Genomic DNA, 14,524 nt, shown 5'->3' with positions numbered 1-14,524 from the left:
TCGCGTGAATCGTTTCCTTTGTGACGTCTGATCTTGGACAATTACCAGAAAAAATAGAACATTAAAAACAGTATCGACATCTAGGACACTAACCGAATCTTTGCCAACTATTGTTATAGAGTATGATGTACTCGTGTGTATAGGTTCTAGATGTTATTGTAAACATGGCCCATAGCGCATTTATTAATTTGGTGTTAATTGAGTAAAGGCATGGCCATTGGACCACGAGACATGACCTTAGTCAATAGATAAATATTTACAATAGGTTCGTCGCACCGCATTGTATGTTTGCACACAAAAAATCTTAAGTTTGGGTTTGGTATAGGTATTTAAAAATATAGGTATACTTGTTCTCACGATGCCTAGTTTCCATGAGTTAACGCATGTTTAATTGTCTGTATTAGTTTTAAAAATAAATATAACTAAATCTTTGACCTGACCAGAAAAGTAATTAGGACAATGAACTAGACTTGCAATTTCTAGCGTCTGTCCTATTCTGCGTTCTAGGTGCGATTAGTTTCACTTTGTGCCTAATTTCTATCACTTTAATTGACCAACTCAAGGTTATTTTTTAAAAACTAAAGTAAAATAAGACAAATTAACAAAACAATTATTTATTTTCGAAAGATATTAATCTAAGTATAACTAGTTAACAACAAACATGAGTTTAACAAAAGACAGTCCTTGTAAAAGTTTAACAACTTTATAATTGTCTCCATAGCGCAATAAACGCTTGTAAAACAATCTAAATCGACAAAAAGATATTATAAAAACTCCTTTTTTCATAGTTCAGTTCTATTTGGTTGTTTTGAAACCGTTCATGCCAAATCAGTTGTAAATCTGTGAAATCTTATTTAGTTACGCAACAAATATCTATTACCCGTTACAATCTGTCCAGGCTTTTGTAAAACCGACACGCTCTACTAACATTGCTAGTGTTGGCTAACATTTCCAGCCTTAATCTCTTACGCACCCGCCACAGCTTCATCGAACGAAGCTTCGTGCTCTGACCTTGATAACATGAACTCGGGTAAAGTGACACCTAAAGCTGCACTATAGCGAGGCATGGTCTCAGCCCAGAAAGCACCCTTTGAACTATCGCCTGCAAACTCGTCAGGCGCAGCTATATTCGTCTCGTCCACAATTTCAGCTTTTGTTTCTGCTTCTGATTCAACGCTCCTTTTGGACTTATGTGATTTCTGTTGAAGAGCTGTCGCTGACGCAGCAGGAACTGCGCTGGCAATAGGATTTGTTGCAGCTGCAGCCGCCGCTTGAGGAGCTTTCTTACGCTTTAACTTTTTGCCGTAACCATTCGTTGCGACAACATATGCAGCAGATTTTTGCGCTGCGGGCGGCGCACTCGTAGTTACAGTTTTACTTTCAGCACCTTCATTAACCTCATCAACTGTTGCTGGTTTTGAAGTAAATTCTTTAACTTCCTGGTAAGCTAAATGGCTTCGTTTTGGAGCAGACTCCGATACGAACATGCATTCTTCGTGCTTCAAGCCATTCTTATCGACGCACTGGAAACAAGTCATACCGTTCTTTTGCACTTTTTTACATGTAGACCTGTCTTTCTTTTTGAATTCCGCCAACACATGTTCTACATCTTTCTTTGGTTCATTGTCTGTATAAAAGCCGGGCAAAGCTTTTTTGTAATTGTATGGCTTAGATACTGAGTCTGACTTTTCTTCAGAACTTTCATCACTGGCAGCTCTTAATGCCTCGCTTGGTTTGGGTTTTGAAGTGTGTACATAATAAGCTTTGTACTTTTCTCCGGAATCATCGCCTTCGTCTTTGTCTGCGGCTTTGTAACTGCTATAGGGTTTATGTTCCTCGCTGGAAGAAGATGGAGTATACTGCTGGGCATCGTCCTTCGGATTTTGATATTTTGCTGATTTTTTCGGAGCTTCAGACTTTTCAGCTTCTTGTGGTTCATCGGGTTCATCGTTACTATCGAACTTTCTTTCTTTTGAATAAGCGTATTTGTTGTTTTTGGGCTCTGCTACATACGAACAAGATTCGTAATTACCGCCAGTTTTTTTATCTTTGCATACCATACAAGTCATATCGTCTCTCTTGACTTCTTTGCAATTTTCTGGATTTTGTTTTATTTCGGCAGCTTGCTTTTCCGACAGCTCCTTTATTCTTTCATATTCCTTGTGGTCATATCCTGAGTCGTATCCATACGGGTACTCGTAATCCTTGTTGGGGTCCTTTTCTTGTTTGTAGGCACTGCTGTAAAGTGAAGAATCAAAAGCTTTAGGTCTTGAAATGTATTCGGCTTTGTAACCGTAAGGGTCGTCCTCGTCCTCCTCACTGCTTTTCCTCAGATTTTCTTTTTTTCTTCCACTTGTGTATCGTCGAATACGCGATGGTCCTGCAATATAAGCATTTGGCTTGTAGTTTTGTTCGTCGCGTTCTTCTATTAATTCCTCTTTACGATAATTCAAAGGATGAGAAACTTCGACATTTGTTAGTGCAGGTTGAAAATATGCAGCGACAGATGGATTTTTTTTCAAAGCTGCTAAAATTTCTTCACCCTGCTCAGTTTCTTCAGGTTTGTACACTTTATAATCGGCGTCATGTACCGTACGAATATCATAGCGTAAAGGCTGCAAAATAGGCTGCGCTTGTTGTTGCTGTTGTTGTTTTGGCTGTGCTACTAGTTGCGCCGGCCTCCCAGGCGGGTTAAAGCTTTGACTCGCAATTGGATTAAAACCAAAGTGTTCAGCAGAGAACGCATTTTCTCTCGGTGCCACTCGAGCTTGCAATGAATCGATGGAACTACTGACGATGGTGTCAAACAATCGCGGATATTGGCTCTTATCTACTTTTAGTACTGCGGCGGCAATAGGATTCGAAGCCAGTGAGGTAATGCCTGAAAAAACAATATAACTTGTTTATGGCATTTGGTTATACCTAATCACTGCGTGCATGCAAAGCTTTTGTGTGCTACTGTGTAATTATTTATGCTTATATAGTTACCTGAATCCTCCGAGCTGAATATAGGCGCAAAATCCAGGGGCTGGACGAATCCATTGTCTTTTTCCTCCTTGCAAAGAACTCCCTCACATATCACCCATAATAATAACTGTAACAGGCGAGAACAAAATTATTTCAAAGTTTAAGCGCTAAAAATATTGACAGACTTCTATTCTATCACAGATTCGTACCAGACATCTGAGTCTATACATTGTAAGGATTTGGGTATAAACCCAAATTCGATTTTAAACTCAACTTCTTCTCACTGTACCAAGTTGTTCTCGTTTAGTTTTGGATGAAAGTAACGTCACAATATTGCAATGACAACGTTTTATAGGCGTCAACATTGCGAAGGTGAAAGATCGGTGCAACCGAGCGCGCGCGCCACTCAAGCGTGACGTAGTGGACAATGTCCGCTTGCTCCATCCGCCGCCCGACTGTGGGGTCAACTCTGCACCTGCAGATTGATTAGTAAGTGCACCCGTGAAGCTTATCAAAACTAATCGCTCTCCCTTTTGTCTCGTGTGGGCCCGCAATCTGCATAGGAACCTGCATTGTCGGGCCAATGGCAACTACCACCATTATTACAGCTACGTTGCGGGAAACCCACTCGTAAATAGCTCAGCTGAAGGGATTAATTTGTGCAATACCGCTACCTTTTAAAAAAACATGGTTCTATGATACATCGCCAATGGTATATTCCGCATTCCCGCCTCTAACTGGGAATTGCTATAAATCTAAGTCTTTATAATTTTATTTCACAAACTGGTACCTACTCTTATTTTGCTCTGTAACTATGTGCATTCTATTGCATATAAAGTACATAAAGCAACAAAATAGACTTACACAAAGTTAGTACTACCGTCCTTTGTTGAGGTTAAATACATTAGGTAGTCGTTTTATTAAGATCACTCGTGCGTGCGTCTAATATTTACAAAACAGCTACCACTACCATTTGTTCAAGAAAATCTTTGATGTCGTATCTATTCATGGCGTAGCTATACTTATTGTGTTACATCATAGCTCATTCCATGCATTGTTTTTTTTTTACATTGTTATCGAAGTAAATGTTTACTACATCAATAAGTTAGTTCTAATGGTTGGGACTTTATATCACCGGTCAATGTAGCTGCATCGATTTCTTATTTACTTATTAGCCAACATCACATTACATTGTCATTTATTGGCCAACAACAGAAAGTAATTTAGTCATCCTTGTATACAGTCAATTAAATAGAGATACACATATTATATCAATGATTAAGGGGTGACATTCGTGTTGTCAGCATGGGCTGACATTCTTATGGAAGAATGGCTCTAAATCTAAATGTTTGTCTCAAAGCGCTGGTAAGGCTCAAAAGATAAGGAGACGTCATGTAAAGTGCCCCATAAGGGCTACCTTTTCTTTTTTATTATTTACTATATTTTGACGTTCATAAGTGCCACTTGTGGTCTAAACTGAATATTTTAGATTTTTAAATTGTGAGGTGTATCTAATACTCTTATAAATAAAACAGTAGTAATAGATCACTTAATTTGATGTCTACTTTTTCTTAGTATTATTAGGATCTAATGTCTACTTAGATGTAGGCGTTTAAATTAGGAAAGAAAGAAATAATTTTATTTCCGTTCATCAGAATTAAGTGGTCTTCTATCACCATCAATAAAATAAAAAAATAAAGTATTTAATTGATTTTATATTTGAATTAGGTATAAATAAACTTACATGCATATAAGTAGATAGTTAACATACTTTGTGAAATATATTTAATTTCTAATAGTAAATAAATGCAGTTATAGACAATTTAAATATAGACAATATTTTGAAGGAAATATCAGTCATTTATAGTGAAATTCATCTCACACGGATTATACTGACTAGTGAAAAATACACATACCTAATTAGAAAGAAAATGAAGAAAGAATCCCGAATCCATTTAGAGTAGGTACAATACGAGACTATCTATGTTTTACAAAGACATTGTTTTTAATGTTTTTTATAGTTTCCTATTTTTTTTATGATACTCTCGCTCGGCTATCTATAGTAGTATACTCTTAAAGACATGATATTTAATATTGCGTATTACGTAATCATACAATTATTTATATTTTTTACATAACGGAATAAGGACGAAAGACACACAATCCCAGATCAATCTTCTTCCGTCATTGTTTGGTAGCACTTTCTTCAAGTTTTTTCAGTAAAACTTGACTCGCCGGACTACTATCGGATGCTAATGCCACTAACATAGATTTCTGAAACCAAATAATTAAAGTTTAATAAAACATGCTTGGACAGATTGTATGTAACATGTAATTTTAATATCATAGTTTCGTGCGCTGCTTATTAGCACTGGCCCTCACTATTGTCCCCAAGCAGTGTTAGCACTCAAGGTTATTGTTATAATGGGTCTTGGTACGTGTCGCATTTACATCTTCGTGATAAATCCATTTTAGGTCAAATTCAAATGAAAAATTGACAGATTATTCACTACACGTTAATTTATTTATGCTAACGACGTACGTGACTGTAAGTTAAAGTGAAACAGGTTACTTAGGGTAAATGTTACTTACAGCCATTTTATTATTACTTGGCTCTTGTAGTTTCTGTGATAACATCCATAAATTGGCAGCCAAACTCATCATCGTAGCTTTGTTGAGCTCTCCACGTCTCACAACTCTCCAGAACATTTCTAACGCTAAGTTATGCTGTTTCTTTGTTTCTTTAGCGTCGCCAAGCATCTTCAAAACTACCAGCAACTCTTGACAAATATTTGTAGCATGTTTATCAATCGCCTCCAGAAATTCTTCTTCACCACCATACAACTTGTCATTTGAAAGGACTGTAAGAACAATAATTTTATTAATCAACTGTATAAAATATTTTACTTTAAAGGCAATATTTTTAAAATAAAAAACCCCATCAAACAATCTAATTCTTATACAAAACACGTAACATTAAACATAGAAGGCAAATGGCTTGAGTTTTAGTTGCTAGTAAACAGATAAAATTTTTAGCCACGCCCACTTTTCTTGAGGTCTCCAAACGACAAACCTGAATCAATGTGGTATGCGTAATTTTCCTGCGTCATTTCGCTTAGCACATCTAAAATGCGTAACAATGTTGCATAATATAAGGGATCAGTTTTCTTCCAGTGTATTCTCTCTATCATCTTGATAAAGCCACTCAATAGATATGCCTTGCAGTTGCTGTCCACGTTATCCTGAAAGTACAAAATAAAATAAAGACATTGAAAGTCTATGGAGTATTGTCTAGAATTCTCGATAAAAACTAAGTCACAAAAATATAACTTACGGGCATTATCAGCATAGTTGATAAAAAGTCGCTCATGATGCCACTGACTTTAATATTAGTTGGTTTCTTTTGTCCATCCTCGAGGAGAAATTCTGGGATATCCGGTATTAATCCAACTAAAGCTTTGAAATTCGCTTCGGCTGGAACAAAAAAGATTTTAAATATAATTTTATTCAATAGCAAATACATGAGAATTAGAGAATGCAGAAGCAAATAAATAAGAGAAATGTGATGATACTTTTAATTTGCCTCGATTGCCTTTGATTGAAATGATTTTTATTCCTAGTAGCTATTCACTTAGTAGCTTTTGATTATATTTATGTAAAACTTATATCTTATATGCTCATAAGGCCTGGTTTCCACTAAGGCGGGGAAGTGTTTTGAATAACCGATCAGATTTCAATAAGGCCCGGTTTCCACTAAGGCGGAGCAGAGCGGAGAAGTGTTTTGAATAACCAAATCAGATTTCATTATTTCTACTTCTCTTATCCGCTACGTATAACTCCGATCCGCCCCGCCTTGGTAAAAACCGGGCCTAAATCACTGTACACAACCACGGTAATACTATCTATACAGTATTCCAACTCGGCCATATTTTTGAAATAAATGTCAACAGTCGCGCGGTACGTCACAGTATGACAACATGCGATAGGGCTGCCCACCTACATTACCCAGTTTAATTACATCTGCCTACTTAGAATTTCTATCTAGTTTTGCGATTGCATTTTTTTATTTAGTTAGACCAGGCCTGTTCATCTCCGCGAGTTTACATCGAAAACAAAACACGCACGATGGCCCACCTACAGGATACTATTCGACAAGGCCTCACATACGAGCGAACATTGACTTACGCACGCGTATTCTTGTGTATGATGAAAGAAAATAAAGAAAATGCTGTACTAAATACTGTGCAGTATTTAACTGCCTAAATAATAATAAAAACACAGAATGTACTTTTTTAAGTTGCCTCAAGACACTGAGAGGTAAAAAAGTAGTTAATATTATTCATGATAATTCATGCTAAATCATGTATTTCGTCCGCCATTTTCCGCAGTTTGGCACCTCACGTCAAGTCACGTCACATCATTTTACCGAAGTCAGCCCTATAGCTTCGGCGCAGTGCCGATCACTGACGTTTGTCAACAAAATGGAGCTTGACTCTTGAGACAGGCTAAATTACACCATATTGTTAATGACATTGAGCATACATTTTTTTTAAATACCTTCGCGAAGTAAAACTTCTGTACGTAGTACTTATTATTATTCTGTGGTTAGACAAACAAAATACTTTGTGAATGGAATAGGTTAAAAATGTGTGTCGTTTTGTGATTAGTAGATTTAATTTAGGAAAAACTACTTAAATAATTTTGAAACTTTAATAATCTTAATGATCTATTACTTTAATTTTGGGCGGGCGAAGTCGTGGGCAAAAGCTGGTTTAATACAATATAATTTTCATTTCAAATCAAACTGACTGAAAATGACAATTTGACTACTTTTTGACCAATTTGACCGTAAATGACGGTCAGTCATATTCAATCAGTTTTGTCATTTTTAACACTTGGCCACCGACGTCCATTTGGCACATTCGCGACACCCCCGACTTTTGCATACCGAGCGCATACCGAGATTTGAATTTCGAAAGAAAGTTCTCGTTTCGTCTGTTCATATGAAGTTACAATACTGTATGATATTATTACCGTGACACAACGCTAACTTAATGCCATCCGGCATTCTTCTTCTCTCGCGGAAGACCAGTTTCTTGACATGCCCTTACGAGCATGTCATGATAAATACTGAGCGGGAACCTATTGACGCAGTGGCCCATTATTTTCTATATACGTTTTGTGTTGTTATTGTTAATAATTTGTGCTTAATGTGAATAATAAAGTCTATTCTATTCTTATTATTAATAAATTAGTCTGATGTGCTGACTACAGGGTTCGAAATTATCAAGATAATTACGCTTCATGATAATTATCCGATAATTATCAACGGCATAAGATACATTTGTCATATTGTTTCATAAGAAATTCTAAATGTGATTGTAGCTTTATGTTTTTGGTTGCTGATTGTTGTTCTGTTGTTGCTGAAGTTACTTGGAAATAGATAAATATTTTGACGCTATAACTAGTGATCATTCTGGAGCTAAATAGATAGGTTTTTATAACTATCTATCTTGATTAACCCACCACTAGACGCAAGTGCGGAAATACACGTTCGAAAACTTGGAATACAGTTTATTTTCACGAGTACATTTTTTGTTATTATCAACCGATAATTATCCATATGTTATTATCAAGATAATTAATTATCCTTTCGAACCCTGGTCTGATGTGCTGATTACCTTGTCCGATGCAGTTGTTGAGCAGCGCCACCTGGCCGGCCAGCAGGTAGAGGTGCGCCCGCGCCAGCGCGCACGGCAGCGACGGCACCGTCACGAAGCAGTACGCGGCGCACGCGCGCTGCAGCCAGCGCAGGCGCCGCGCGCCCGCCCGTGCTGCTAGCGCGTTCACCGCCTATACAACGGTTCACTCACATTAATGTCAGATCGAATATTAAGGCTAGGTTGCACCATCTTACTTTAACATTGACAAACGTCAAAAATATATCAAATTCCATACAAAAAACACCGGTTATCGTTATAGTTACCGTCAAAGTAGGACGGTGCAACCCACCCTAAATATTTGTATTAGAGTAAGCGCACACCGTTGATTTTTCATCGGCCGATAGTTTAGTCGGGCAGTTGATCAGTATGGGCATGTATGGGAGTGCGCACACTACGCCGATTCGATTTGGCCGATTCTTCATACAAATTAAAATCGTGCACAACTATCGGCCAACTAAAAATCAACGGTGTGCGCCTACTCTTAACAGGGAAGCGCTGGTAGGGCCCAAAAGATAAAGAGACATAAAGTGCCCCATAAGGGCTACCTTAATTTCATTTAAAAAAAGACTCATAATTGCCAAAATACTGGTCCTAATTGTTTTTTTTTTGATTGATGAATCACCAGTGAAAGTCCTTTGGTTGAAAACATAACTTAAGCCCTACAGCCCCAGCCCTAATGCCCCGTGAAGTTGGCGTCGTGGTTTCTGTTTTTTTTTGTGCGCACCAACATAGACAAATAACATCGGATATAAATTAACCCCTGAAATACAATTTAACAATAGTGTTACAAAAGTTTCTGATAAATCATTATGCGCGATATAGGCAATAAAAACATTGCAAGTTACATAAAAGCCAGTGCGATCGTAAATGTTGCATAGACGTTTAGTATTTCGTACCTCAAATATGATGTAAAGAACTTACGTGAACCAATGCTATCAGAACTGCGTCAAGTTTTATGAAAGCTGATCTGCATTCTACATAAAAGTTTAGTTGCTGTTCTAAGTCATCTTCGTAAGTGACTGCTTGCACGAATTTGTTGATCAATTCGGCACACACTTTACTCTCATCATCGACCGTTACAGCACTAAAACAAAAATATCATTATTATGATTATGATACTTACGGTAAATCATAGTTCTTAAAAGGTAATTTAATAACTCACTTGATAGAATCGTGCAATATGCAGCACAGCCTCATCAAACTGGAAATAATGATGTGATCCTCAATGTGTACTGAGGTGTATCTTGAGAAGAATATGGAAAGTACAGTTTTGGCCATCATCGTACGAGCGTTCGCCGTCTGCACGAGCTCAACTAGGGGCATAAAGGCATCCTGCAATCAAACACTTGTTTATTACACAAAAAGGACTCTTATTTATTCGTATTATTTTATTTTCTTTGACATTTACACATACCATCAAGAAAAGTTCCTCAACATCAGGTATAAATTTGAGCATCCTCCTTATGACAAAATGAAAATTGCCCGAAAATTCATCAGCAGGTTTGCCACACTTGATCATGTAGCGGATTGTCCCTCGCAATATAATGTTGACATGTTGAGTCTAAAAAACAAAAGACGACACTTTAACGATAATGTACTAAGGCAGGATTCATATTTACCGGCGCGAGTCGCAGCGTCCGTTCGACCAAAAATGCTGTGAAATGCGCGCGTATCCGCTGGAATACGCTCGTAGCCGACCGGCTTCAGACGCATGCTCGCGCATCCGTCCGGATTGAAATGTCAGTTATTTATTTATTTATTTATTGATAAAGGTACACCAACAGCAAAACACATTTAAGACATTCACAGTATACAACACATATTGGGGTTTTAGTTTAAATATGTTTGCCAATTACAGGTATACACAACAATTTCCAAAACATTGCAGCTTATTAGATATATTATTTATGTATACAAAACACTAAAAATCAGTTAATCAGTTGTAAGCAATTACGACTCTAAGAACTGTTAATAAAATACTATTTTCTTTACGGCCGTGTAAGTGCGCTCCGACATCGTCGGTCAATGGGTATCGTGAGAGCATTTTGCAAAAAAAAATGTTTTATGATTATTGCAAAAACGCACTTATTATTACACAGTTGTCTTAGTTAATGCACATAATATTTTGAGGTCTTACCGATAAATGAGTACAAGCGAATTGCAACCACGGCTCCAGCACTTGCAAAAAGTGGAAAGTAGACTTCAAAGTAGTGGCTATCTTCCACCATGTTTGGATCAATGCTTCTGACGACAGCTGGCGATGACTTTCGGTGTTGCACAGGTGCTCTCCAAGTGAAGTGAGAATTTCACTCACTAAAACTGTAAAAAAGAGTAATAACTGTCTTAAAATGTTATTAGGTGTAGGTCTTAACTCAGTCAGTGCCTGAGGTATGGGAGTTGCAAATGGGAGGGGTGACATTGGCATATTGTGAAGTGACACGGCATACAAGTCTGAAGTCTTCCTGACGTTTGACCGCACAAAATCACACTCCCCGTGCCGCTCCTATATACCTCAGGCACTGACTGAGTTAAGCACTACTAGACCTATAAAATTAACTCAAAAACATGCATGCATATATCTAGTCTTATAGTCCGGGGACGAATCCTTAGTGTGACATACCGCGCGCTAAGCAAAAGGTTATGGGTTCAATTCCCATCTAAGGCAATCGATTCATTTATGTTTAAAAAATAACAAGTTCTTAAACAAACCCATTTTATCTGAAGACTTTTGTACTAATTCCAAAATCTTCGAGGATTTTTTAATGATACTTGGTGAATCAAAAGCGTTTACGACGCAATAGAGCAGTAGTTCACTGAAATAAAAATACCATGTTGATCAAAGTATAGTTTTATAGATAGTTAAAGAAAATTAGAAAAAATTCTGAGTAATATTAATTATTTCTGAACAAAGGTTTGTTTTTTTATTAACAAATATAGGTTTCTTTTCATTACAACATCATGACTAGGGATGAGAAACTGAATTTAAAAATTGAAATGTGAAAATAACACCTACTTATTTTCCATGTCTTCACATTGTTGCAGTAGCTCATCTAAAAGTGTATCTTTACATTTATTTGAGTTGAGTGTGCCATGAAGGAGCCAATCCACAGCTGGTACATACAGGTTTAGATATTTGTCTAATGTTAGTAACTGGGTTTCAAACTTCCTTATGATCATAGGATGGAAGATCTGAAACATACAAGTTTATTATAATATTTTTGAAGAATTAACTTGTTGTACTTACTAATATTACTACTAATTAACTGATACTACAAACAAGGTGATCTTCACACACAACGAATATGAGCTCGACGCATAGAATTTAAAATTTAATCAAAGGAGAATATCTTAGAAATGTGAAAGTTTGTGAAAAACCGCAAAAACTACTGAACAGATTTTTCAAGAAACTTAGAAAGGTCTGTTCTGGAATTACTGTTTAATTTATAACGACAGTGATTAACTGTATGTAAAGAATATAAAAAATTTAGAAATTCAAAGCAAAGACCTTTACCTGCTGATATTCTTCAAGGAATTCCTTTAGATTTGAATAAAATAATTCTTCACTCTCTTTACCCATCAACTTTGAAGCAACACGACATAAATATAGTCTAAGATAAATAGCAACCAGGGGGTTTCCAATTCCTCTAATCATAGTTGTAAGTCTCGCTATTACTGGCTTTATTTCATTTTTCGATATGAAAGCATAACACTTGAGCAAAGACATCTCCATGTATAAACGTGGCAGCAGCTCCCTAATTGAAGCCATCTTAAACAACCAGTTTTGGCAGGTCTCTTTAGCAGTTTCAGGAATTTCTCTAGGATCAATATCATTTATATCTTTCACTTCATTTGGCCTGAAACATTTAATAATAAAGATTTTTTTTTTTTTTTATCAATATGAGAGATGACTAGAAATGTTTTAAACTTATTATGATAGCTAAAACTTACTTGAAGCTTTTTGCCTTTAGTCTGTCAAACACTAAAACTCCAAAGGTATCCAAAATATCAGTAATCAATACAAATTTACTTGGGTAGAATTGCATGACATTAACATCAGACAGTAATTTAGAACACTGGATACCTATTTTAAATGCCTTTACCCTTTGCTCAGAATCCCAAGCCTAAAAACAATAGTTATCATTTTGGATTACATTTCAATAATTTATTTTACTGTACAAAATGTAATGTAATTTTGCTATATACCTTTTTTATTTCATCATTCAGCATGTTAATTTTCGTAACAAACTCCTGCTGGCTCAATCCCATGGTTTTCCTAACTGATCCTTCATCAAAATCATCTAGCTGTTCAAGTCTGTGTTTAACTTTTTCATTCAAATTAGATACCTGTCTAAACAGAGCTGAAAAAGAATTAACTTAAAAAACGAAAAAAAAACAAGAAAAAATATTAGTTTAGTAGAGTATAGTGGAATCATTCAAGGCAGTTTATGTTATCTGAGACTACATAATCAAGAATAAGGCAAGAAATTTGTTAGAATTTATATTTTATTTATACACAAATTAAAAGCATACTAACTTTTTTCTCCCCCAGGCAGGAAACTGCTTACTATTGTGAGTTTTTCGCCTGTGGTATATTTGTTAAGTATAACAGAACGCCTTGTATTCCATGAGTTCTTATAATTTGTGACATCATCAACAGGAATATCAATTTGATTACTTTCCTATAAAAAATGAATTTAAATTAGTTTCTGGAGGTCCCAAAATAGAATATTATAATAAATTAATGTTTATCTATGGTTACATTGTTGAAAAAAATATAGTTAATATACCTACTCAAATTATATTAAATTGTTACTTGCCTCTTCTTGTTTCATCTGCTCAAACCTCAAAAGTGGGTCTACTTCTTCAAATGCATTACTCCATTTAGATAGGTTGTCCATCAAAATTTTACTGGTGCTCTCTTTCTGTAATTATTATTATTATTATTAGTAAACAATAAATTACAAAATATAAAAACAACACTCAGTAAATATCAAACATACCATAACATTTATCACATTTACTTTTAGAGGATGAGAAGCAACTTCAAAACTAGGGTATTCATGTTTTTTCAAAGTAGGTTTCTTTCTTGAGGTCCTGAAACATAAAGGAATTACCTTAATAACCCAGCTGGTTTGCACCATCTGACTTTATAAATAAAGTCAATTCTGAGAACACCAGTTAAAATAAATTATAGTTACAGTAAAAGTTATGGTTACGCATGCAACCTTATCCAACCCAGGGTTAATATCACTACTCCATGTACTTACAATTTCCTCTATTAAGCCTATTCGTGATGGTATGGTAAGGTGTTTAGAGATGAACGTGATGGTATGGTAAGGTGTTTAGAGATTAAAGATCTGTAATCATCTTGTAGTTACAAATCATACTTACCATTCGTAATACACAGGCATCTTACAAGCAATGTGCAGAACAAATTTCTTCTGGTTCACTTCTGTGGTTTATTAAGCCAAGGCAAATACAATTTTGAAAGTTTAATAGTTTTTATCATTAATAAATTTAAAACCAATAAAAATTCGAAAACAACAACAACACTTTGCCACCAGACTTGACACATCTGTCAGTCAGCGACAGTCAGTCAGTGTCAAGGTTTTTTTTTAATATGTAGTTTTACGGCTCTGGGTATCACAGATTAGACAGATCAGTCAGTGAACAGTGTGCATAGAAAGGAGGAAGTAAAGTTGGACAACACTAGGAGGGCGCTACCGTCAATACCAGATCGCTGGTTCCGATTTTTACCAGGTTGGAAAATACTGAAATTCATAGAGTTAATAACTCTATGCTGAAATTTCATTTGAAGCAGGGCGCTGCCATCA

General features: G+C 36.1%; 2 protein-coding genes across 3 annotated transcripts; both read right to left on the bottom strand.

The window, feature by feature from the left end:
• Positions 1–654: 654 nt before the first annotated feature.
• Positions 655–3,632, bottom strand: LOC114350663 (neurofilament medium polypeptide). Of its 2 annotated transcripts, none has more exons than XM_028301543.1 (3): positions 3,177–3,632; positions 2,989–3,094; positions 655–2,881 (listed from the first exon to the last, which is right to left on the bottom strand). In XM_028301543.1, exons 1-3 carry the CDS (start codon positions 3,195–3,197, stop codon positions 966–968), a joined length of 2,043 nt encoding a protein of 680 aa, XP_028157344.1. In that variant the 5' UTR covers positions 3,198–3,632; the 3' UTR covers positions 655–965. The 2 variants fall into 2 exon arrangements, with proteins under 2 accessions (XP_028157344.1, XP_028157350.1); XM_028301549.1 differs by having other exon boundaries at positions 655–2,380.
• A 1,379-nt stretch (positions 3,633–5,011) lies between these two features.
• LOC114350602 (UPF0505 protein C16orf62 homolog) lies at positions 5,012–14,246 on the bottom strand. The gene is made up of 18 exons (XM_028301467.1): positions 14,082–14,246; positions 13,691–13,784; positions 13,508–13,612; positions 13,225–13,369; positions 12,894–13,048; positions 12,639–12,811; positions 12,202–12,544; positions 11,704–11,879; positions 11,400–11,503; positions 10,828–11,009; positions 10,105–10,251; positions 9,853–10,022; positions 9,612–9,774; positions 8,649–8,820; positions 6,302–6,441; positions 6,041–6,209; positions 5,560–5,828; positions 5,012–5,241 (listed from the first exon to the last, which is right to left on the bottom strand). Exons 1-18 carry the CDS (start codon positions 14,099–14,101, stop codon positions 5,152–5,154), a joined length of 2,817 nt encoding a protein of 938 aa, XP_028157268.1. The 5' UTR covers positions 14,102–14,246; the 3' UTR covers positions 5,012–5,151.
• Positions 14,247–14,524: the final 278 nt, after the last annotated feature.

Source organism: Ostrinia furnacalis, unplaced genomic scaffold, assembly GCF_004193835.3.
Source record: "Ostrinia furnacalis isolate ACB-3 unplaced genomic scaffold, ASM419383v2 OfSCF0075, whole genome shotgun sequence".
Lineage (NCBI taxonomy): Eukaryota > Metazoa > Arthropoda > Insecta > Lepidoptera > Crambidae > Ostrinia > Ostrinia furnacalis.
Note: the sequence above shows the minus strand (reverse complement) of the source record. Positions and strands in the feature narration are given on the sequence as shown.